Genomic DNA, 26,493 nt, shown 5'->3' with positions numbered 1-26,493 from the left:
TTCAGACAGTCTGCCGGTCCAGCCTGATGTGCCTTTCCTCCAAGAAGCCTTCCTGGCCACCCTGGCCGTGAACAGCACTCCCTCCTCAGGCTCCTAGAGCACTGGCTGATAAGCTCAGCTCATCATAACCTCCAACCTCAGCTACTTTCCCAATGTTGCTGTGGAAATTCAAGAGCACAGCTGGCTCTTGGGTTTCCGAAAGTTGTAGGTAACTGGCAGGTGGCAGCCGAGTCTCTGAAAGCCTGGCTGCTCTTAGTAAGAGACAGGTCTGCACCCTCCTGGTCTCTATTATCTACTAATAGATAGGCGATGGTCCTCTCTATCTCCCGGGAGACCATAAGCACAGCCAGGGGCTGTGTGACCCCAGAGGCACCTGCTAAGAAGGCCTGGCCCTGGCCAAATGAGAAGAGACTCAGGTTCTTGGAGAACAGTGGATGCCCCAAACAGCCCTACCTCTTCTGCTGTCATCAGAGGGTGCTGTATACTTGGTCTGGGAAAACCATAACACTCTCTTCCTTCTTTGAGAACCTCACACTTTCTTCCCCGCTGGACTTCACAAGACGGAGAGGTCAATCAAGTTTGCTATATAAATGATTTGCCCCAACCCTACACTCGCTATCCTTACTACCCATGGATCAGGCTTCTAGCAGTTCAAAACCCAGGTGCTGTTTTTTTTCCAGGGCATGTGGCTGGACCCAGTTTCCCTTGCAGTTAGGTGTGATCTTGTGACCAAGTTCTAGCCAATGGAATGCGGCACAGGTGACACACCCACTCCTAGGCCTTGGCAGGAAGACGGGACCACAAGCCTTCTCCATGCTCTTTCCCCCTTCCAGCCTACTGGCTTGGAGTCAGTCCTAGGAAACTGGAGGCTGCACGCTGAAGGTGGCAGAGCCTCTTCTTCCATTGGGGTCCCTGTTCCTTCCCCACTGGGCAGGAATCTTGCCTGTGAGTGGGAAACCAGCTTCTGGGTTTAAGCCATTATGCTGGTTCTTGCAGTAGCTAGCTAATTATCCATGTTCACACGTTCCCCATAGCACACCTCTCCATCTGCCAGTCATCCTGGATGGTTATCTGCTTATCATCCCCTCCCTCCATCTGAAGTGAGCTCTGAGAGGCAGTGAACAGTGCCTGGCACAGAGTGGGCACTCCATAACTCTCTGCTGAACACATGAATGTGTGGGTTGTGTTTTGTTTTTGTTGTTGTTGTTGAGACGGAGTCTCACTCTGTCGCCAGGCTGGAGTGCAGTGGTGCAGTCTCAGCTCACTGCAACCTCTGCCTCCCAGGTTCAAGTAATTCTGCCTCAGCCTCCCAAGTAGCTGGAACTACAGGTGCATGCCACCACACCCAGCTAATTTTTGTATTTTTAGTGGAGACAGGGTTTCACCTTGTTGGCCAGGTCAATCTCTTGACTTCGTGATCCACCTGCCTCGGCCTCCCAAAGTGCTGGGATTACAGGCTTGAGCCGCTGTGCCCAGCGAGTTGTGTTTTATCCATTCTGTGGGGCTCTGGGTCTCTGCGGAAAGACCTCCTTATAGCAGGAAAGGTAACCTGCTTCTGCATTCCCTTCCTAGTCTACTTCTAGCGCTAGAAGTTTAACCTTCACTTGAACTAATATACTCACCTTCAGGACCCAGCCTGAGGCTTCTTCCTCTTTGACACCCTCCTGAATCCTTCCCACAGTGACCTGTATCCTCTGTGTCCCCAGCCAGAGGTCCCTTTGCAGTAATGCAAATGCAGTAATGCTATACTGCACAGCAAGTGATGTCTGTTTCCCATACCAGTGTGTCCCCACCCTCCAACCAGACTTGGAGGCCCCTGAGGCCAGGAACTCTGTTTTCTTCATCTTTGCATCTTCCCAGTGCCAGGCACACATGTTTCTTGAGAAACAAACACTTGAGAATAGTTAATGAATCTTAACTGTTGTCACTCTGCTGCTAGCTGAGGGTAAAAGGCTTCCATTTACAAGAGATGGATCCATTTACAAGAGATGTAAACCAGTGCTTGGAATATTCTATAGATTCTTCTAACAGGCTGTTTGGATCTGAATGCCTGGCATGTATACACATAGCCATTGAAACTGCTTTTGCAAAAATTATGACGAGGAAATGATGACAATGAAAGAGATCTGACTCAACCAATTCCATCTTGCCATTAACCTCCAAACTGCCCTTGTTCATTCCTGGGCATAGGCCGAACTAACTCTGGGAGGAATTTAGTTTATTGTTTAGCTTTGAAACAAAGATGGTAACAGCCTCTCCCTGAAACAAACCTCCTCCTTGCCTGGAGACCAGGCCGCCTTTGCAAAACTAACAAATTAGCCACAAGATTAGAAATTATGGCTCAGGGCCGGGCACGATGGCTCACGCCTGTAATCCCAGCACTTAGGGAGGCTGAGGCAGGCGGATCACCTGAGGTGGGGGGTTCAAGACCAGCCTGACCAACATGCAGAAACTCCGTCTCTACTAAAAATACAAAAATTAGCCAGGTGTGGTGGCACATGCCTGTAATCCCAGCTACTCGGGAGGCTGAGGCAGGAGAATCGCTTGAACCCGGGAGGCGGAGGTTGCAGTGAGCCAAGATCACGCCATTGTACTCCAACCTGGGCAACAAGAGCGAAACTCCATCTCAAAAAAAGAAAAGAAAAGAATAAAAGAAATTATGGCTCAGGAGTCACGTAGCCAGAGGCCACAAGATCACTAATGTCCCCAGTTGCTCCTGTAGATAATGCTACTATTATAAAACCTAAGATTGGTGTTTGAGGTCTGCATTCTTTCTTATGGATCAGCTGGTGCCAGCCACCCAGACCAGTAAACTGGCTCCTTTGGTCTTGTGGCCCTCACCCAGGAACTGACTCAGTGCAAGAAGACAGATTCAACTCCCTGTGATTCCATCCCTGACCCAACCAATCAGCATTCCCCCTCCATACCCCTCCTACCCGCCAAACTGTCTTTAAAAAACCCTAGCCTCCGAATTTTCAGGGAGGCTGATTTGAGTAATAATAAAACTCCGTCTCCTGTTTAGTTGGCTTTATGTACATCAAACTCTTTCTCTGTTGCAATTCCCGTCTTGATAAATTGGGTCTATCTGGGCAGAGGGGGAGAAGTACCCATTGAGCGGTTATACCATGTGAGGAGGAGAAAGCTGGCACAGATGGGTGCCCAGCAGTCCACAAGGGCCCCAAACCCAGTGACACTGTATTATCAGAACAAACCCACCCTAGAGAGGGGGCCCCCAAACATTTTCCCACTGAGGCCCATGCCTACTTCCAGTAGCACTATGCACACACAGGATTTTTGTCCTTCTTTTTTCTTTTTTTTCTTTTTTCTTTTTTTTAGGCCAGATCTCCCTCTGTCACCCAGGATGGAATGCAGTAGCATAATCATAGCTCACTGCAGCCTCACTCTCCCTGGCTCAAGCCAATCTTCCACCTTGGCCTCCCAAGTAGGTGGGACCACAGGTGCATGCCACCACACCTGGCTTATTTATTTTTTGTAGAGAGGGGGTCTTTCTATGTTGCCCAGGCTAGTCTCCAGATCCCGGGCTCAAGAAATCCTCTGGCCTCTGCCTTCTGAAGTGTTGGAATTATAGGCGTGAGCCATCAAGCCTGGCCCAGATTTTTGTCTTTCAAAGTGTTTGTCCCTTTGACCCTCACAAAAGCTCTGTGACTATTATGTCCACTTGACAGAAGAGAAAACTGAGGCTCAGAAAGATTAAGTGACTTGTCTGCAATCATGGATTGAGTGTGTGCTGAGCTGACACTAGGACTCAAGGGTGCAGACATTTCTTCTCCTTTTCTTCCCTTTCTCCAGCATCCCTGCATTGAGCTAACAAGAAGAAACGTCAATGTGGCCATGAGAATGCAAAGCCACCCAGCTGCGACGAGGGTGAGTGGAAATTCACACTGACTTTGGATGATGAACTGAGTTCAAAACAAGTCTGGCTAAGTAACTTCAGTGACTGAAAGCTTTTCCTCCTTCTAATTTTAAACACCATCAGTGCATACAGGGGAGTCTGTGGTTAGAAGGTGCAGCCTCTCTGCTGCTGCTGCTGCCGTGTGGTCGAAGTGAAAACAGAGAAGACGGGTACTTACTCGACTTTTCTTCCTTAATGGTGTATTCGAGCACCTCGGCCGAGCTTTCGTTCAGAGAAGGAAAGTGGACACAGAGCACCAGCTGCTTCGAGCTGCTGTCCCGGCGGACCAGGAACATCTGAAACCAAAGAAGGGGATGCAGCTCCGTGAATTAAAGATTTGGGTGAAGGTGAGGAGGACAACCATGAGATGGAAGTCATCTGGAAGGTTCCTGAAATGATGAGGCAGGCTAGGGAGAGCAAGGATGCCTCAGGGACACTGGGGGTTCTGCCCCAAGAGCCTTGCGCCACCTGGCCCACATCCACATTGAGGAGCCTGCATGCTCAGTTTCTCATTTGCCCACTGACGGGTTCAATGAAGTCAATGTTTCTGTAAGGGTATTGGAGGCACAGAGTCCATGGCGGGGGGAGGTCTTAAAATTCCTATGCCCCCGCCCCCGAGACGCTGGTTCTGTAAGTGGGGCTGGAATTGGCTGGCTCTTATGTGAGCGGTGCTGAGTCTACACTCAGAAAAGCTCTAATGTACAGGAGTCAGGTTGAATTTCAACTCTCACCCCAGCACGTACACTCTGGGGGAGGCTGCTGGAAACAATCACAGATATTAGTCAATTCACACCATTTTTTCCCCCGAAAAAATAAAAATAGCTAATACTTAATATAGAGCTCTCGCTGAGACAGGAGCTGTGATGACACTCCACATAGAGTAACTTGCTCCATCCTCTCCATCACCCCATGAGTTTTATTATTATCCCCATTTTACAGATGAAGGAACTGAGGTACTCTCTGATTACAACAGGACGTCCCCTCCTCAAGCTGGTGTGATGACTGACTGAGTTAATACCTGTTAGGGCTTGGCCCACAGGACACGCTCTGGAAGGTGATCCTGGCCAAGGTCTCACAGCTATAAGGGAAGAACTGGATTCGGCCCCCCGACACTGGTGTCAACGCTTGGGACCTCCATGCCATGAGGCCTCTGCATGCAGACCCCAAGTCCTGAGCAGGAAGACTTGCTTCTGCTGTGGGTTTACTCTCTTCTGATAAAACCATGGCTCTAGGCTGTGAGGACGCAGCTGTGCTCTAGAAACCAAACACCAACCGAGGTCTCACCCAGAGCCAGCATGTTGACGGACACTCGCTTCTCCTTCTCACGCTCTGAGCAATGGTTCTGCTCCAGTGAGGGTCCCGAGGGCAAGCATGGGGAGCAGGATTCTGCTGCCTTTCACAAACTCTGCTGTTTTAAAATGTCCTTTGAGTCTTGGCAGGTCTCAGCAAGCTCATCCCTCCTTGGCAGGTGACACCTTCTGGAATCTCCCCAGCCTCCTGTGGCACAGCTTCCTCAGGAAGGGGGAAGGGGCATCCCTCGATAGGGGAAGGACTTGGTCCATGTCTTCCCCTCCCTGCTCCTGTCTTGACCCCACCCCTGGAGCTTAAGCCTCTCCCACTCCAGCCCCAAGCTTCTGGGTTAGAGTTTGGAAAACTAGGTGTCTGGCCAAGGTTGCTGAAGAAAGGCTGTGGAGCAGGGACACTGGGATATCTGAGTGTCTGTTTGAACCAGAGTGACCCCCATCTTGAATAGGGGTTGGGTAAAATAAGGCTGAGACCTGCTGGGCTGCATTCCCAGGAGGTTAGGGCATTCTAAGTCACAGGATAAGATAGGAGGTGGGCACAAGATACAGGTCACAAAGACCCTGCTGACAAAACAGGATGTGGTAAAGAAGCTGGCCCAAACGCCCCAAAACCAAGATGGCAATCAAAGTGACCTCTGGTCGTCCTCACTGCTCATTATGTGCTAATTATAATGCATCTGCATGCTAAAAGACACTCCCACCAGCGCCATGACAGTTTACAGATGTCATGGCAACGTCAGGAAATTAGCCTATATCTAAAAAGGGGAGGGACCCTTAGTTCTGGGAATTGCCCGCCCCTTTCCTGGAACACTCATGAATAATCCACCCCTTGTTCAGCAAATAATCAAGAAATAACCATAAGGATAATCAGTCGAGCATGAGTATGAGACAGTGTACCAGGATAGAGCAGCCATTCTTTTGCTTCTTTACTTCTCTAATAAACTTGCTTTCACTTTATTCTTTGGACTCACCCCAAATTCCTTCTTGTGTCAGATCCAAGAACCTTCTCTTGGGGTCTGGATCGGGAGCCCTTTCTGGTAACACGAGGATACGGCCCCAAGCACAGGAGGCTCCTGAGGAGCCCTCTGTCCTGACCTTGCTCTGGTGATATCCCAAATTCTGCTGCCATTGTATTGATTACTAATATTACTATATTGCTGTATCATCATAATCATTGTTATTCTATAGTTGTTATATATAATTGTTAATAAATTACTATAACCATATTAATATTATTGATTAATGGCCTCCCTAGTCTGGCCCAAACCCAAATACTAGTGCATTAGATTCTATGATCTCACTTAATTCTCCTCTTAAACCTATGGGGGAGACACTATAGTTATCCCCATTTTATAGATGAGGACACTGAGGCAGAGAGAGGCAAGTAATGCTCATGATCACAGAGTTGTAGGTGGTGGAGCTGAGACCTGAAACTCAGGACCTTCAACTCTAGATCCTCAGTGCTCAATTTTGCCTCCACTTGGCTTACAGAGGGTGGCCCTGAGGCTTAAGATCCTGGTCTCCGTGAGTGTATGGCCCTTCCAGAGCAGCAGCACAATGAATCATTAGTCACCAAACCGAGGTTGGAAATGTGTTTTTAGCAGCCCCTCTCCTCCAGCAGAGCAGGATGAAGAGAGAATTAGAAGCAGGAGCAACAGGGGGCGATGGAAGGGGTACTCCTGGTGATACAGGAGCTAAAAAGAAATTATTTAGGCAGATAGTGAGGGTAACAGAGTCCTCTGCTGAGCTTCCCTTTTAACAAAAAGCAGCCCCCAAATCATTTCTTTTTTAACAAAGAACAGCCTGAAAACTCAAGTGGCAAACATAGACAAGCAAGCTGGAAGCTTGCATGGGTGAATGCCGGCAGCTGTGCCGACAGAAAAGGGCTACCTGGAAGCCAGGTATGTTTAACATGGAGGCTCCATCTTCCCTTTTCTTTGTCACCATGTGTACAGTAGAAAAGCAGGCAACATAGCCAGGTAGAGAATCCATCACATAATAAAAGATTAGGGTGGGGCTGCCAGCTTCTTTGCATGCAATGCAAATGGCACACCTGTCCAGCCAATCTCTGGTACTCTATGTAAATCAGATACTGCCTCCTCAAGCTCATCTATAAAACCTCCTGCACTTCACCATGGACCGGAAGACCTGTTCAGGACCCCCTCTCTCTGCAGGAGAGAGCTTTTCTCGTTCTTACACCTTTTAAACCTCCGCTCTTAACCTCATTTCTTGTGTGTCCGTGTCCTTTATTTCCTTGGTGTGAGGAAACAAACCTCAGGTATTACCCCAGACAAACGACACTGCTTCACGGCAGGGGTGGGGGTGGTGCCTGCCTGGAAGGTGTTCCTGCTTGACATTGGCTTACATCTAGATGCCTCCGCCAGGCCTGGCTCTCCGCTCAGAGGCTCAGAGACAAGCCTCAGCTACTGTCAAATTGTCACCCTACTTGGAGCTGCAGCATCCATGAACTAGTGCATTCACCTGAAATTGAACTAACACCAGGACATGGTGTATTTCAAAGAAATGAGGTTGCTTTGCCTCTATGGAGGTTCAAGGTGGAGCTGCCTCCTTGGCCACCAGGCCCATGGGAACCAGCAGTGTGAGGGAATGTGAGTGTGTGGTATATAGTAAGACAGAAACACATAGCCAGTCTTTGTACCCAATCCTGGCACAGAGCTTCAAAAACCCGTGGAATTTCCTGAGAGATGAGAGTGTCTTTTATTATTCATAATGAGCCCCTTTTGACCTTACCTGAGTTTCTGCTACTAAACAGGGACTCCTGGTGGGACCTTAGATTCAAGGGAGGTGCTGGCCACAGAAAGACTAAGCACCTGCTTAGAGGGTTGGAAGCTTCGGCCCCCCCGTGTGACCAACAGAAGGGGACTGGAGACTGAGTTCAATCACATGGCCAATGATTTAATCAATCATACCTCTGAAATAAAACCTCTGGACTTTCTGGCTGGTGAACACACTGATGTGCTGGGAGGAAGATGCACCCAGTTTCTAGGAGTGTTAGCTACCTGGGTGTGTCACCAACCTTGGGATTTTTTGGAGCTGTCCTCACCCCCTTATTTTGTTACAGTCTTCTAAATCTAATAACCTGATTTATCTCCAGCTGATCCTCAGTGAGAGATATCATCCCCTCAATATTCAAAAGTCACCCTTTTGGCCGGGCACGGTGGCTCATGCCTGTAACCCCAGCACTTTGGGAGGCCGAGGCAGGGGGATCACTTGAGGTCAGGAGTTCGAGACCAGCCTGACCAACATGGTGAAACCCCATTTCTACTAACAATACAAAAATTAGTCAGGTATAGTGGTGCATGCCTGTAATCCCAACTACCCAGGAGGCTGAGGCAGGAGAATAGCTTCAATCTGGGAGGCAGAGGTTGCAGTGAGCCAAGATTGCACTACTGTACTCCAGCCTGGGCAACAGAGCAAGACTGCATCTCAAAAAAAAAAAAAAGGAAAAAAAAAGAGTCACCCTTCTACAGGAGACCACCAGACTTCCCATCAGTGGGTCATGGCAGAGGCAAAGTTCTGCCCATCTCCCTTGGACCTGGCTGGATACTGCTTTCACCAACCCATGGAGCCACACTGCCAGGACAGCTAGCCGAGGCCAAGACCCACAGAACAACCACCACCGCCCCTCTCTATAACTGCAGGAAGCAGTTACAAAAGACTGACCATCCATTTTCCCCAAGGAATTGGGGTCTTAGACTCTTGAGGGGAAAATGTTACAGTAGGTAGTCAGGTATGAGCAGGGCAGGAGAGTCCCCTCCCTGACCAGGAATGTCAGGCGACCATTATATGATGGGCAGGCGGTTATTAACTGTCTCTCTAATAATTGGTTGCAGCTGGCACCCCAGGGAAACACAGTCTCCCAAGAGATAGAAAAAAACCTGAAAACTGGTGATCAGCATCTTCTTGATTACATCTCACAAACTGTGCCCGTGGGCTCAAGCTTGAGCACTAAGAGGCAAAATGGCGGAGTGTAACTGGCATAGGATCTTCTTCTAGAAACACCAGACTGCTAAGGGAAGAAGGCCTCAAATGAGTATGCGCACAACTCCAGTAAACACACTGCGCATGCGGCCCCTCCCAAGTGCTGGCGGACCACTGCGCATGCGGACAGCCCACCCCAAGGGAAGAAGCCCACTCTGAGACTCAGGGGAGAAGGGACACAAGACCCTGGAAGCATGCTAACACAGAAAACCCTAAGTCAAAGGTGAAACCATGCACTTGATCTCTCAAGTCACCCACCTGACCCTCTTCCAAGTGTACTTTCCTTCCTTTTGTTCCTGCTCTAAAGCTTTATTAATAAACTTTCACTCCTGCTCTAAAACTTGCCTCGGTCTCTCACTCTGCCTTATGCCCCCTTGGTCAAATTCTGTCTTCTGAGGAGGCAAGAACTGAGGATGCTGCAGACCCATCTGGACTCCCCCTGCGAATAGGAGGAGAGGTGATGGGGACTCTGTGGCTGCCCCGCCCCAGACCTCGCCCTATGTGCCTTTTCCATTTGGTGGTTCCTGTGCTGTATCTTTTATACAAAACTGTAATTGGAAGTATAACACTTTGTGAGTCTTTGAGTTGTCCTATCGGATTATCAAACCTGAATGGGGATCATGGGAACTCCTGAATTTGAAGCCAAATTGGACAGAAGTGCAGTTGCCTGGGAAGCCCACTTGTGGCTGGCATCTGAAGGAGGAGCAGCCCGTGGAGTCTGCACTAACTCTGGGTAGTGTCCAAATTATTGGACACCCAGCCGGTGTCAGAAAATTGTGAGTGAGTGTGTGTGTGTGAGTGTGGGTGAGTGTTGTGAAATTAAATTCAAACTTAAAATAATTGGGACTTAAAGCTATTGGAACTTCAAATTATTTAGAGCCTTGAGAGGAATGTGGCTTTGTAGCCTGAGCAACACTGCCTGCAACTGCAACTTCTGCAGCTGAGATAAGACCCCCTCAGAACACTCCCCTTCTTCTGGAGTATTAAAAGAAAAACCTTAGACCAATTAATTTCACAGAATTGAGCAAAGAATGATTCACAAATCGGGCAACTCCTGAACCAGAATAGGTTCAGAGAGACTCCAATATAGCCATGTAGTGGAAGATTTATGGACAGTAAAAGGAAAGGAATGGACAAAAACTGGAAGTGAGGTACAGAAACAGCTGCATTGGTTACAGCTCGGCATTTGCCTTATTTGAACACCGTTGGACCAGTTGGCCACCTTTGACCGGCCAAGACTCAGTGACTGCCACAAGAGTATTTTACAGTCTGTTTACACCTCCAGTTAGGTTACAGTTCACTATGTCCAGAAAAACCTTTAGACAGAACTTCAAATAGGTAAAGAGGCAGCGTTAGGCTAAACTTAATTTAACAGGAGTAATAAAGTAGTCTTCCTAGGTTGTAGCAATCTGTAACCAATCAAATCACTGGGGCATGCAGTGGTCTCATATGGAAAATGTCATCCTGCTAAAACTTCTCTGTCTCTGCCTGTATAAGTAAAACCTTAACTTCACCTTCAACGCTGGCCTTGTTCATTTGGAGTCGGTGTCTCCCAGGTGGCTACCCTCAAGCTTTGTGGTAGAATAAACTCCATAATCAATCACATTTTCTGAATGTCACTTCTTTTTTTTTTTTTTTTGAGACAGTCTCACTTTGTCGCTGAGGCTGGAGTGCAATGGCGTGATCTCAGCTCACTGCAACCTCTGCCTCCAGAATTCAAGTGATTCTCCCGCCTCAGCCTTCCAAGTAGCTGGGATTACAGGCGTGCGCTACCATGCCTGGCTAATTTTTGTATTTTTGTGGAGATGGGGCTTCATCATATTGGCCAGGCTGGTCTCCCGCTCCTGATCTCAAGTGATCAGCCCACCTTGGCCTCCCAAAGTGCTGGGATTACAGGCGTGAGCCACCGCGCCTGGCCTGAATGTCATTAGTTAAAGTGGACAGTGTGTGTGAGTGTGTGTGTGTGTGTGTATCTGCCACGAGGGAACTCTGGGGTGCCCCCAGGGCCTTCCTGCTGAGTAGGACGTGGAAAGAAAGGCAGAGCAGGAGCCAGTGGTGCCCCTGGGAAGGCAAACTTTGACCCCTGGCCCTGAGCCAGGGCGGGAGCTGAGGCTGGAGCCCTCCTAAATTGCAACCAAACTGCAGATTTCTGTCCACACTGGGAAAGTGCTCTCTTTGTGGTGCACGTGCAGGGGACACACACCCAGGTCACTGGTTAGAAGCACAGGCACATGGCAGGGCTGCCCCATCTTTAGGTATCAGGGATGGCACAGGAAGGAAGGGCAGTGTTTTTCAAACTGCACGTCATGACCCATCAGTGCGAATGCCACCCAAAATTTCCTTTTTCCAGAATGAAACAGAAGAAAATAAAATAGAAGACCCTTGCCTATAGTAAGGGTAGACTTCTTGTTGGAGGGCGCAGGTCTACACGGGTCAGGGTCACAGTACAACATATATATTTTTACTCTACTGATGGTTACTTTCTCCCCTTACTATTTTGATGCCCCTAGCCCCCACTGATCTCTCCCTAGGGTGACTGGCATGAAACATCCTGGTTGCTGGCTTCAGCTAGGCTGTCCTTCGATGCTTCTCTGCATTGAATCAGCTCTTTCACACCCAGCCCATAGCTATTTCTAGGTTTTCTCACTTTGTTCGGACATGGACCCTGTTCTCCATCCTCACATTCCAAGAGAGAAAGCAAAAAAAAAAAAGGCAGGGGCTCTCAGAGGGAGCTCCTCCAGCTGGGGACAGGCCTACAAACTGTATTTCTTTCTGGGCCCTCAGACGGCCCTGAGCAGCCAGTTACCGGCCCTGGGACCCTGGGTGATTGTATGGTTTCTCTGAGCCTCCGTGTTCTTGTCCATAAATGGGGGTGGCAACACCTGCCACCACCCAGCAGAAACAAAAAATGAAACCAAGGCCCTGCCTCTCTGGTTGTGAGATGTATGGAGAAGCTGCAGAGGAAAGCACCCAACAGGACGCTCACTGAGGACCACGCTCCACTCACCCCACCCGCAGCTGGTTTTGTGCTTCTGTCTCCTGCTCTCAGGCTCCACCTAGACCTGGGAGTCTGTCCACCATGTGTGTTTACTGTGAAAGAGAATCAGAAGGGATTGCCTGACCCCAGAAGAGATGAAACTTACAGATCCAGGGCAAGAGGAGGCGAATGCAAGATTATAAACTAAAGAGAGAGTGGTTCAAGTCCACAGTACGGAGGCAGAAGTTAAAACAGCAGCTGGCGTGTGCACACTGGGCCAGGTGCCTTACAGGCACCAGGACTGGTATCACTCAGTCCTCCCCAGAGCCACACAGCTGGCAACTGCCAGAGCAGGACTAGGGCCAGGCATCCCCACCACATGGTGAAGCATCTCGCTCCCCTCTCGCTGTTGGGCTGTGTTATCTACACAGCTTGTCGACAGGGCTGGAAAGTCCCCAAGGTTGGACTCTGCCAGCTCCCCAGCTCCGAACCCATCACCCACCCTTTCAGCATGGCCACAGGGCTCTCATGTGGCTCTTGTCTTCTAACTAAAAACCATGATAAGGCGCTGGCCTGGGGCAGAGGAGGCTGGAGGCTGTGAGTTCACGATGGAGAGTGGGGCAGGGACGGACTCTGAGTTTGGCATGGCTCCAGGAGTCCTCTGACGTTTCCTGCCCAGGTGGCCATGGGTGAGGGTGACACTGACAGGTACCTGCTGTGGGCAGAGCCCAGGTCTGTGGTCTGCCTTGGCCAACTGGAATCAGAGGGTCTGTTCTGTTCCTCTCTGGGGAGGTTTAGCTGCTGAGCTAGTCATGGAGACTCTTCTAGAAGGTATTCACAGACAGCACCTCAAAAACAGCATCACTGTGCCGCAGTGATGCCTGAAGAACATTTTAGATTATGGTGAATTATCTCAGCTTAAATCTGGCAGATTTTGGCCCAAGTCAGTGTCAGGCAGCAGCCATCTTCATGAGTTGTTTATATCTACATTGCCTCCCTGCCCACTCGCTGATCGAGTGTCCCCAGGTCATACTCCAAGGGGATGTTGCCCATGATGGCTGTTACAAGTGAGTACATGGTGGGATGGGGAGCCGAAGGACCACCCAGAGCCCTTTCTCCAACACCTTTGGGGTTTCCATGTGAAAAGTCTCAAAGCCCACCTTACTTCTCCCTTTCTGCCCCCCTGCAGCCAGCTATTTAGAGACACAGTGAAACACAAATACTACCTCTGCCCCTCACCAGCCATGGGCAAGTTACTTTTACTTCTTGGGGTCTCAATGTCCTCATCTAAACATGAGGACAATAATATCCATCATTCAGGGTTGCTGTGAGAATTGCTGATCATGTATATAAAATGCCTGGCACAGAAAATGTACTTAATAACTTATAATCCTAATTATTAATTATTATTATAGATTGCTCTCATTTACTGATCCAAATCACATGCTATGATTTTAAGTGCCTAATATCATTAGACAAATAAATGACAACTATTAATAGGATTATTACTATGCTTGCAGCTGAACCAAAGAGACAGGAAAAAGGACTCAAAGACCATTCACCTCCACAGTAGATTAAAAAGAGCCACAAAGTCTTTGCTGCTCCCCCTATCAAGAGATGGAGTCTATTTTCACCTCCTGGTGAAAACAGCATGGCCTTGGCACTGGCATTGACGAAAAAAAAAAAAAAAAAAAAATGCAGCAGAAGAGACACTGTGGAGTTCTGAGCTTGGGCTTCAAGAGGCATGCAGCTTCCATGTCACCCTTTGGACTATGCTGTCATGTAAAGAAGCCTGAGCTAGCCAGCTGGAGTTGTGTGGCCCAGCCAACAGCCAGCACCCAACACAAGACACATGAGTGAGGCCATCATAGACCATCCCCCTCTAGTCAAGTTGCTAGATGATTGCAGCTGCATGACTGACCCCAGAAAAGACCAACAGAAGAACCACTCAGCTGAACCCAGCCCAAATTGCTGAGCCATAGAATTGTGAGCAAATATAAAATAGTGACTGTTGTAAGCCACTGAATGTTGGTTTGGTTTGTTATGTAAAGTAGGTAATGGTATAGCCATGAGGTATACGGATATGTGGCCTCCACCTTTGGGTATCCCCCTACTCTCTTCCATCAGGCATTGCTGACGAATACACATAGCTCAGTGGGAAAGTTTCAAAGCCAGTGATGTGGTCCAGCCCCTCACTCTACAGCCAAAGAAACCCAGAGAAGTAAAATGACCTCCTGAGGTCACATCACTTATTAGTGTCAGAGCCAGAACAAGAATGCAAGACACGTGACCTCCAGGCCACGTTTGTGACCACTACAATACATAACCTCTAGCCCAACCAACCCACTGGTGTTAAATAAGCATATACTCCATGGCAGGCACCAGGCTAGGGATTTTAGATACCTGCAACAGCTCCTTCCCTGAGGCTCTGAATATCACACCCTCCATGCAGATGAGAAAATAGTGTGAGGTGCAGGTTGGTAAGGAGATGGGAAAGGGGATGGGCATTCAAGCCGCAGGTCCAGAGTGTTGGGCCTTGAACCCTTTCATGTAAGACCTTCTGCCCGCATGCTCTGGAGCCAAACCTTCCAAGTTTAGTCCTTAGTCAGCCACTTGGAGCTATCTGAGCTTTCTGGGCGGCTTCTTTTTCTGTGAAATGGGGTCATAATAGTCCCTGCCTATGATACTTACTGAGTTAGCTCCCCAGGAACCAGTCCCCTCTCCCCTTCCTTGCTAACAGACCCTGACTCTGGCTCTGGCGGCAATGTGCCCTGACTCAGGAGATGTATCACATTTGGTCAGAGCCAATCTTGACCATCCTGCTCTCCTTGGCCATTCACCCCCTTTCCTAGCCTTCATCACATCACGGGTGGTCAATAAAGCATTTGGAACAATATGTGTTCCCTAACAATAATGCAGAGCCTAGGAGGAGAAAGCCATTTGCCTGTGACCTCTTGCCTTTGAATGGGTGAGGTGTCTGGAGCTGCAGCTGCCATTTTGCAACCATGAGGTGAGAAACCTGAGGACAAAAAGCCAACACCTTGAAGATGGAGGAATAGAAGGGTAGAGAGAAGCCCAGGTGGAGTAGTGAGGGAACACAGTGGGAACTGAAGGCATCAAAGAGCTGCTAAACTAGCCCTGGACCCCAACTTCCAGACTTCCCACTAGATGAACAATAGCATCCTTATGGCTGAAGCTACCATAGCCGGGCTTGCTGTTACTTGAAGTTTAAAGCATTCACCACCAACCCAGTGCCTCAAAGGATCATTGAAAAGGCTGCACAGGTGGTATTTGCAGAGTGCCTGCTACATAGTAAGCAGTCAATATGTCATACTTCTGTCAGAGGTGATCCATCTTGACTTTCTTACAGCTCCAGAGCAACTTTCTTACAGCTCAAGAGCAGCTCCATCTTAAATAGGGGCTGGGGCAGCTGAGACCGGCTGGGCTGCATTCCCAGGAGGTTAGGCATTCTTAGTCACAGGATAAGATAGGAGCTCAGCACAAGATACAGGTCACAAAGACCCTGCTGATAAAACAAGATGTGGTAAAGAAGCCGGCCCAAACCCACCAAAACCAAGATGGCAATGAAAGTGGCCTCTGGTCATCCTCACTGCTCATTATGTGCTAATTATAATGCATTAGTAAGCTAAAAGACACTCCCACCAGCGCCAAGACAGTTTACAGATGCCATGGCAGTAAAGAAGTTACCCTATATAGTCTAAAAAGCGGGGAAACCCTTAGCTCCAGGAAATGCCTACCCCTTTCCCAGAAAACTCATGAATAATCCACCCCTTGTTTGATCAAGAAATAACTCTAAGTATATTCATTCGAGCAGCCCATGCTGCTGCTCTGCCCATGGAGTAGCTATTCTTTATCCCCTTACTTTCCTAATAAACTTGCTTTCACTTTACTCTGTGGACTTGCCCCTGTTTCTTTCTTGCCTGAGGTCCAAGAACCCTTTCCTAGGGTCTGGCTTGGGACCCCTTTCTGGTAACACTTCCTTCCCCAGACCCCCTCTACCTGCCTCCTGGCCCTGAGAACAAATGTCACAAAGCTCCTAGCATTCCTGATGTCTGTTCACGGTGGCTCCATGAATCAAAAGGGCAATAGGGCAGGACATGGGGCACCCTGGACAGGGAAAGGCATCCTGATGGGCAGCTCCAGACTTCAGAGCTCAACCTCGATGGGAAGATGAGCCAGGCAGAGCAGATGAGCCAGGTGGAGCAGTGAGGGAACACAGGGAGACAAGTGCCGGTGCCGGGTCCACCTTTGTCCACCTCCAGGACACTCACAGGGGGCTGCCTGGGTTTCCTACAAACAGAACAGTTCACATTCATGCCCACGGTAGGGCCCTCCATCTGCCACTGCTCCTGAAAGCCTTCCCTGATTAGCCACTAACAAAGCTTCCTAGGCCCAGTGTCCTTACTCAACCTCTCTCCTCTCTGGGAACAAGCCTGGTCTGGGGCCTTACTGAGTCAGCTGTTCCTTTACACACGCGCGCGCGTGTGTGTGTGTGCGCGCGTTTCCTCCATTTTTCATCCCTCACTGCATTGCATTAGGGACCCTCAGAAAGCAGAAAAATCTTCTTCCATCAATTGTACAAACTGCTGGGCTCTTGCCACTGTGAGAGTTCGATTTTCTTTGAAGATTTAGGATTCCCCCATGCAACCCCCTACCAAAAAAACAGCGGGCAATGGTAAGAGCAGTGGGCTGAGGGTCAGACACTTGTGTCCTTCCTAGTTCTGACATTGGTTTGCTCTGTGTCCTTAAGCAAGTCACTTCCCCTTTCTGAGCTGGCTTTTTCCACTCTATAGCAAGGGAGGTAGGCTGAACAATTCCAAGACTCCTTTCTTCTAGAAGATACTCTTCTAGCATCAGTGCCCTGGGGGTCTTTCCCAGTCCCTAAGAGGCTTGCAAGAGGGTGAGTTTCATGGTAAATTAACGCAATCCAGGAAATGGTACCACCAGTCTTCAGACCCTCTTCCTGTCTATCTTCAGCCAAGGTGAGTTTTGGAAAGACCAACTTATTTCACTAACAGCTGGGACAGAATATGCTTAGGGAGAGAATTATGCAGCCACCACGCTCCCCTCTTCCTCTCCAAATAAATACATTTGGATTTTTATCCAAAGCTAAATGCACCATAAGGGGTTTTGTTTTTACTATTCATTTTTGGCCTGGACAATTCAGAGCTATCTGCTTTTCCACTTCTGTTATTTTAGGATTATTTTCCAGCTGCTTGGGGAAAATTTCCAACCATGCCCATTAGGGCAGAAACAGAAGTGTCTGGCTCTTCTGAGAGGCTACGTCCACAGGGGTTGTGCCTGCAGAGGTTGACAGTCCAGTGGCTGGGGCCCATCCTGGACAAAGGTCCTCATATCCTCAGTCCTGACTCTGACAGAGCTTAGGGGTGTGTGTGTGTGTGTTTGTGTGTGTACAGAGATGTAAGAAAGTCAAGCCACAAATCCTCAGAACCACTGAGGACTGGAAATGGAATAAAGGGACATATTGCCCAATATCTTTATTTTACATATGGGGAAACTGAGGCCCCCCTTTCCCATTAGCATAGCACAGAGCAGCAATTCTCAACTCTGGCTACATAGCAGAATTACCCAGGAAGCTTTTAAAACATGCTGATGGCTGAGGCCCACTCCAAAAGAAAAAGAGAAGCACTTCTGGGGGTGAGGCCAAGACACTGTTTTTTTTAAAGCTTTTGGAGACAGTCAGTTGTGGGTTTAAATCAAGTTCCACAACTTGGTAGCCATATGACTCAGGCTGGTTTCTTACCATCTCAGAGCTGAGTTTCCTCCCTTATAGAATAGAGATCACACCCCTGTTTTGCAGAGTTGTTGGAAAAATGAGAGATGGTGCTTAGTCCAAAGTAATCCTGCAATAATTGATGATTGTGCCTTTTTCCCTGGTCTCACAACTGAGGGGCTTCACTGAAGGTTTTTTGTTTGTTTGTTTGTTTGTTTTGAGACAGAGTTTTGCTCTTGTTGCCCAGGCTGGAGTGCAGTGGTGCGATCTTTTCTCACTGCAACCTCTGCCTCCCGGGTTCAAGCGATTCTCCTGCCTCAGCCTCCCAAGTAGCTGGGATTACAGGCGCCTGCCACCACTCCTGGCTATTTTTTTTTCTATTTTTAGCAGATATGAGGTTTTACCATGTTGGCCAGGCTAGTCTTGAACTCCTGACCTCAGGTGATCCACCCACCTCGGCCTCCCAAAGTGCTGGGATTCCAGGCAGGAGTCACTGCACCTGGCCCACTGAAGGTTTTTACCAAACTAATACTGAACAGAATTGGTACTCCTTGGGCTCACACCTAGGGAGGGTGCCTTGAACCACCTAGATGGCTGGTCTATATCACAACTCAGGTTACTACAACTTTTGACCCAACCTTTCACCTCCTTCACCACCAAAAGCAACCTTAAAAGAGGTTTCTTTTATTAAAAACCACCTTGGCCTAGAAGCAACTGACAGTCCAGTAGCAACAAACACCTGTGGTCCCCAGATCTTGGTTTCTAATATCATTCTCTATAAAAGGAACGAGGGCTTCTTGGAGAAATGGCTGATTCTAGGACTGGGGCAGCAAATATATAAGATGAGCATGGAGTATCTTACATTGCCAGGAAATAACGACGTGTTCCAAAAAACAAAACACACACCCACATGCACAGTGAGGGCAGTGTGTCAAAGGCATACAGGAGCCAACTGAAGGACTCGAGGGGCCAAAGTTGGAAAACTTTGAGCAACAAAATAATTAAAGTAGTATTGGATTATAGTCCAAAGTATAAAAGTGCCCCTGATTCCACAATGATATAAGTAAATGGCTTAGTAAATAGATGGGAGAGAAGAGGCAAATCTCTTGTACAGACAAATTCCAAATAATTTATTAGATACCAAATCAAGGAGGTGGAGCATAATTCCCCATTCCTTAAAGGTGGGCTGAGCACACCGACTGCCTTCCAAAAAGTACAGTCTAGAGAGGCAGTGGGGGAAAGAGTCACTTTGAAGTGCAGAAACCCTAAGAACACAACCCCAGCAGTTGATCAAGGTCAACATCACCAGTGGTTAAGTCATTCCGAGAGTCTGTTGCCTTCATATGATATGATTAGATTATTTTACCAGTGTGGTCTTCCTCCCCAAACCCCTAACCCCAGTCTAACCATCAGACGAGTCCTGGTGGAGGAACATTCTACAAAATACCTGATCACTGTTCCTCAAAACTGCCAAGGTCATCAAAAACAAAGGAAGTCTGAGCAAATGTCACAGCCAAGAAAAGCCTAAGGAGACAAGATGACTAAATGTAACGTGGGATGGGATCCCGGAGCAGAGAAAAGACGCTAGGTAAAAGCTGGCCAGGCATGGTGGCTCACGCCTGTAATCCCAGTGGTATGGGAGGCCGAGGTGGGAGGATTGCTTGAGCCCAGGAGTTCAAGACCAGCCTGGGCAACATAGGGAGACCTCGTCTCTACAAAAAGTAAAAAATAAATTAGCTGGGCATGGTAGTGTGTGCCTGTAATCCCAGCTACTCAGGAAGCTGAGGCAGGAGAATCACTTGAGCCTAGAAGGTAGGCTGCAGTGAGCTATGATCGTGCCAGTGCACTCCAGATTGGGTGACAGAGCAAGACCTGTCTCAAAAACAAAACAAAACTCAGGAAATCTGAATAAAGTACGGGCGTTAGTTAATACTAATGTATCAAGATCAGTTTCTTAATTGTGGTGAATGTACCACACTAATGCTAGATGTTAACAATGGGGGAAACTGGTGGGGAGTATATGGGAACTCCCTGTACCGTCTTTGCAACTTTTCTGTAAATCTAAAACTATTCTAAAATTAAAAAAAAAATCAGCCTGAATGCAGAATAAATAAAGGTGGCTATTTGGTTGCCTTGCTTCTGGATACACACAAATGAAAAAATGGGCCAATATGTTCCCAAAACCTTATCAGAGAAGCAGGCTGCAGGGAGGGGAGGTGGGTAGTGGGGAAGGGGTGGGATGTGGTCAAGGTCATACAGACATTTGGAACAAAGGGCCTGGATCCCTAGCCTGAGCACCAGCGCTAGATACAATGAAGCATTGTCTTTCATCGGTGCCAGCAGGGGTAGACCCAGGTGGTCTCTGAAGACCTTTTGAGTTCCCACAGCCTGGGGACCACCTATGGTGTCGGTATATATATATATATATTTATATATATATAAATATTTATATATATATGTAAATATATATATTTATATATATAAATATATATATATTTATATATATATATTTATATATATAAATATATATATTTATACATATATAAATATATGTATTTATATATATTTATATAAAAATATATATTTTTATATATATTTATATATATTTTTATATATAAATATATATATTTATATATAAATATATTTTATATATTTATATATATTTATGGCATATATATGGCAGATATATATATGAATATATTTTTTTTATGGCATATATATGGCAGATATATATATATATATATATTTTTTTTTTTTAGACAGAGTTTCACTCTTGTTGCCCAGGCTGCAGTGCAGTGGTGCGATCTCGGCTCACTGCAACCTCTGCCTTCCCAGGTTCAAGTGATTCTCCTGCCTCAGCCTCCTGAGTAGCTGGGATTACAGGCGCCCACCACCACGCCTGGCTAATTTTTTGTATTTTTAGTAGAGACGTGGTTTCATCAAGTTGACCAGGCTGGTCTCGAACTCCTGACCTCAGGTGATCCACCCGCCTTGGCCTCCCAAAGGGCTGGGATTATAGACATGAGCCACCGCACCTGGCCAGGTGTCTGTATCTTTAGAAACAATGACATCATTGCCTGGATGCCAGCTCTGTGGGAGCACTGTTGTGCAGCAAAGCGCCTTGCCAGCTGAAGATCACACCACACAGACTCTGCTTTCACCAGCTGTGTGACTTCAGGCAAGTGAGTTGACTTCTCTGTGCCTCTGTTTCCTCATCTGAAAATGGGAACACACTAATGCCTACCTGATAGAAATCGCTGAGGATCAAGTAAGATCCTGCATATAGCAACTCTGGGTAAAAGCTGCCAATCTTCGTACCAGCACATGCACTCAGGCCCTTCCTTATGCTTGCAAATATAGAGGTGCACGGGGAGGAGTGGGGCGTAAAGGCAGAGAGCAGGGAAGGCAACAGATGACACAGCTCCTCCACTCTGTTGTTCTCAGGGCTGACCCAGCTGCTGCGCCCTCAGAAGGGGGTGGCGAGTGGGTGGCAGTGGGAAGGGAATGGTTGACTCCTTTAGTGCAGTCACCTGTGGTCTCAACATCTTCTATACTCAGCACCTGGATTGTAGCAGAGTTCTCTGGGCCTCGGCAGCCTGGGTGCCTCCCCTGCTGGGGCTGAAGGAGTGTCCGGCCTTCTTGCACCACTGAAGCTGGGATTAAGGCCTAAGGCCTTGCTTTAACTTGTGCTCGCCTAGAAAATGAACTAAGCCCCGTGGCCTTTGCCTCTTGCCACAGGCCCCGAGCAACCTAGCCTGGCTTTGTCAGTTTGGAAGAAGCAGACCTGCACACCTGCTGTCCTCATTCATTTGTCCCAGTGAACAATCAGAGCCAGGCTCACTCTGTGCTCCCAGACCCGAATCAGTCAATGGTGTCACAGGTAGATGAATGCAACATGGTCCTGCTCTCCAGGGTTCCGGTACGCTCTATTCCCTCCACTCTCTTTCATCCCCAAGGGCCCCAGCCAGGCTCACGTCCACCTCTGGGCCTTGGCCCTTGCTGTTATGTCACCTGCTACTCTCCAGCAGACTCTGTCAGCTCCCGCATCCCAACCTGCCCATCCATCCTTCATGGCCCAGCTTGGTGTCTGCCTCCTCCAGGAAGTCTGCCCAGATCACCCCACCCGGATGTGCTCTCTTCCTGCTCCAGGTAACTCGCTGCCCTGCCTTTCACAGAGCACTTAGCTAACCCCACCTGGTGCCTTTACGGTTCATATTGGTGCATGGAGTCCCCACCAGACCCTCGGAGAGGACAGTGGTAAGATTGTATCTCACCCATCTTTATAAACATGGCTCATATCCAAACCCATCCAGCACTGGTTGATCTCAGAAAATTACTTTTATGTCTCTCCTGCTACTCACTTCTGGAGGGATGGGCTTGAGCCTAGCCAGGCCTGGGTTCAAACCTCAGCCCTGTACCTCACTAGCTGTGTGATCTTTGGGAAAGTTAGCCCACTCTAGTGGTAGGTGTGGCTGGTGTCCCACCCATCCCTGTGGAGACTTATCTTTTTAGTGGACTCCAGCCCTCCTTCCACTAGCCATCTCTGCATCTCTTCACCCAAGGACTGTTTCTGGCAAGAGTCAGATCTTACAGTCAAGGAAGAGAGAAGGGGGCCGGGCACGGTGGCTCACACCTGTAATGCCAGCACTTTGGAAGGCCGAGGTGGGAGGATCACCTGAGGTCAGGAGTTCGAGACCAGCCTGGCCAACATGGTGAAACCCTGTCTCTACTAAAAATACAAAAATTAGCCAGGCGTGGTGGCACACGCCTGTAGTCCCAGCTACTTGGGAGGCTGAGGCAGGAGAATCGCTTGAACCCAGGAGGTGGAGGCTGCAGTGAGCTGAGATTGCACCACTGCAAGACTCTGTCTCACAAAAAAAAAAAGAAAAGAAAAGAAAAGAAAAAACAAAAGGAATAGAGAAGGTGCTGGAAGATGCATCCTCCTCACACCCCACAGCCTTTGACCCACGACTATCAGGAGTTGGTGAATAATACACAGCTCCCTCACCCCTCCGGTGGGATAACCACGAGACGTGTGTTCCATGCCGGCTCCCAGAGTTCCCCAGGAGGATTCAGCTCCAGCTGCCCCCAAGAGTAACTCTCGTGACAATGTACCTTTTACTGGCATCAGTCCCTTCCCCTGGCTTGGTTCCCCTACTGGTGCTTCCTGGGGTTACTACCCAAATAATCCACTTGCACTCAAATCCTTGTCTCAGGGTCTGCTTCTGGGGAAACCCAAACTAAAGCACTCCTCTTAGCCTCGGTTTCATTATCTGTGAAATGGGTATAATGGCAGAGTTGACCTCACAGGATGATTGCAAGATGATATCTGCAAAGCACAGAGCCTGGAATTACTAAGCATTCTCCAAAAGGAACCACTACAGTTATTTTTAGTTGTGCTTATTTTAAACTTTTTAATCTCTTTTTTTTTTCTTTTTTTTAACAGAGTCTCACTCCATCACCTGAGCTGGAGTGCAGTGGCGTGATCTAGGCTCACTGCAACTTCCACCTCCCCGGTTCAAGTGATTCTCCCACCTCAGCCTCCCGAGTAGCTGGGATTACAGGTGCACGCCACCGTGCCTGGCTAAGTTTTGTATTTTTTGTAGAGACGGGGTCTCGCCATGTTGCCCAGGCTGGTCTTGAACTCCTGGGCTCAAGGAATCCCCCTGCCGTGGCCTCCCAAAGTGCTGGGATTATAGGCATGAGCCACCACGCCCAGGCCAATTTTCTGAAGAGAGAACTGAATCTTTTGACAGAGCAGTCATGACTATGTCCCACCCAGCTTGCTCTGGAGAGCCAGCACCTTCTCCTGGGACCATCCCCCACTGTCTGGTAATTCCCATCCACACACCTGCCCTGCACATGTCCTTCTTGATGACCAAGAAAAATCCAGAACATGGCCATCCCCTGGCATCAAAAATTTTCCCCTTGGGCTGGTTTTGAGCTGCATCCTCCCAGCAAGGGTGGGAAGCTCATTCCTGAGAACCTACCAGGGGAACTGGGGACCACAGAGGGTGCTGGCTGAACACCCACTGGCAGGAGACCCTGGTTTTATTTTCTACCCAGGCCTTGCCAGGCCAGCGGTCCCCCTGGTCTTGGCAGGACACTGCTGTGCTTCCAGGCCACCACAGTGCCCACTCCCTGTGACAGGGGCCTCTGTAGCAAGAGGAGGTCAGGACTTTGCAGAAGGCCCCATAAGTTCTAGTAATTCTGATTTTCAGGTACAACTGGCAACTTGATGCATTTTACCTCGTCCGAGGTGAACGAGTCCATTCGCCATCTGAGCCCTGTACTTATACGTCTGGACTCTTCCTGGGAGGTAGACAAGCCCTGCAACCACAGCAGGGGAGAGACCATCAAAAGTGCACGGTGGCTGGGGGACAAAAGTCCAGCTAAGCCAAATAAAACGTGTGTGCTCAACATAGCACAGGGCACCCAGACTGCCTGGGTCCAGATTCCCACTCTGCGATTTACTCACTGTGTCCCCTGGGGGAGGGCACTCAATGCCTTTGCATCACAGTTACCTCATCTATACAATGGGCAAGGTGGCAACACCTACCTCCTAGGGCTGCTGTGAGGTTAAATGGGCAGATTCACATGAAGAACTTGCAAGACTGCCTGGAGCAAAGCAAGTACTCAGGGAATGCTTGCCTCTACGTGAATATGCATGAATATGCATGGAAAATGTGCAGACAGACGTACCGCATGCAACGTGACTTCGGAGGCAGATTGGTGGTTACGGGGCTGCAGGAGGGGAGAAGGGGGAGGGAGTGTAGGGCTTTGTTTTGAATGATGAGATGTTTTGGAACTAGATAGATAGAGGTGGTGGTTGTACCACATTGTGTCTGTACTAAATGCCACTGAACTGTATACTTTTAAATGGCTAATTTTATATTATGTGAATTTCATCTCAATTAAAAAAAGAAAACACTTCTGGGGAGTGAGTTTGGTTACAGTAGGTGGAAAAGATCTTTCCTTTTTACATGTCTGTCCAGCTTGGGTTTTTGTTAAGTAATGAACACATATGTGTATCACTTTGGTAATTAAACAAATTCAAGTTGTTTTTAAAAGGAAGCAGCGTATAGGAGAAAATGTGTGTGGGAGGTGAAAGGAACATATGATGAGCTCTGACTCATATTTCATCATCTATCACCCACTTATCTGTTGTCTATCTATCTGTCTGTATGTCCATACGTCCATCCATCTATCTATCCATCTGTCTGTCTGTCCATCCATCTGTCCATTCATCCATCCATCATCTATCTTCCCATGCAATAGGAATAAGAGCCTCGGGGGTGGTGTGAATGCCCCTATTTCAAAGCAACAAAAGTGAGGCTTAGAAAATTTAAGCCGTGTGCCCAGCTCACAGAGTCTGACCTCCAAAACATCTTTTGACTGCATCACACAGCCCCTTATTTGCATATGTAAAACAGGGAGCATAAAGCCATTTTTTTTTACCCTGGCTCTGATTGACACTCTCTGGACCCTGGATGCCTGGCTGAGCTCTCAAAGTCAGAGCAGGCCAGCATGGTCCTCCTGACTGCATCAGTCCTGCCTCTCAGGTGCCCAAATGCCCCGAGAGCCTGCAAGCCACCCACTCCCTGCTCTCCAGTCACAAACACCTGCTCCCCAAAGAAGAAACCAGGCCTCTCACCAGCCCCCCATGCCTGTGTTCTGGGAAAAAATTGTGGTCAAAAAGCTGACAAATGTAGGAAAGGGAAATAAACATGCAGTCATCTGCATGGTAGCTGCTTCCCTGTGGGAGCCAGGGCAGGTGTGGAGCACGCCTGAGTTCCTCACAGGTGAGTGTGCCTACCAAGTGGGAGACGCCCCCACTCACCCCGGCCACCACCCGGTGCAGGATCCTGGCCACCTCTGCCTGGCCCAGACTCAGCTGCAGCCACACCGGGCATGTTTTGATGAGCTTCTCCAGGATGCTGATGCCCCGGCGGCGAGGAAGGCAGTTCTTCGGGTTGGCTGGCAGACAAAGCCGCATGCCATCTTCCTCTTCCTCTTCCTCTCCTTTGCCAACAACTGGAACCGGACTGAAAAACAGAATTCAATGATCAGCTATCCTGCAGCCAGCCCAGAGAAGGTTTATAACAACTGGGGATTCCATTCAGCCATGCTTACTTATTCAGCATGAGGTAGTCAGTGGCCCTTTGGGGAATTTAAAGAAATCAACAAACCATGGTCTTCATCTTAGGGTGCTTGTAGGAAACACACGTCAGCCCACCCGACCCAGGATGTGAGGCTCCGAGATGTTGTTCCTCCTTTTCTGGAATCAAAACCAGCCTGTGTGTGTTGGGATGGGGTAGGCAAATGTGAGGGTCTTGGGGAGGGTCTGGGATCTCTTAAACCGGACAGAACTGTCAACAGTAGGCAGTGCCCATTTCCCAGTGGACCCCTCAGTTTGATCTCACTGTTTCTTGGGTCTGTGAGACCCAAGACTTGAGTCTGTGAGGAAATGGCGAGACACAGCTATGGTACAAGTATAAATGTAACAGAAGCACAGTTCAACAGAAGCAGCTCACTGCAACCC

General features: G+C 48.5%; 1 protein-coding gene across 3 annotated transcripts in view; it reads right to left on the bottom strand.

The window, feature by feature from the left end:
* RIN3 (Ras and Rab interactor 3) overlaps positions 1–26,493 on the bottom strand; it is a 174,930-nt gene that overhangs the window by 107,148 nt on the left and 41,289 nt on the right. For 2 of the 3 annotated variants that reach the window (XM_008958212.4, XM_003832783.4), the window contains exons 2-3: positions 25,792–25,996; positions 4,092–4,209 (exon numbers count right to left, since the gene is read on the bottom strand). In XM_008958212.4, coding sequence (XP_008956460.1) covers positions 4,092–4,209; positions 25,792–25,996 — 323 coding nt within the window. Of the gene's footprint in view, positions 1–4,091; positions 4,210–9,116; positions 9,317–25,791; positions 25,997–26,493 lie in introns of those variants that run through there. The other variant, XM_055097966.2, reaches the window with a different exon arrangement.

The sequence above is a fragment of the Pan paniscus genome, chromosome 15, assembly GCF_029289425.2.
Source record: "Pan paniscus chromosome 15, NHGRI_mPanPan1-v2.0_pri, whole genome shotgun sequence".
NCBI lineage: Eukaryota > Metazoa > Chordata > Mammalia > Primates > Hominidae > Pan > Pan paniscus.
Note: the sequence above shows the minus strand (reverse complement) of the source record. Positions and strands in the feature narration are given on the sequence as shown.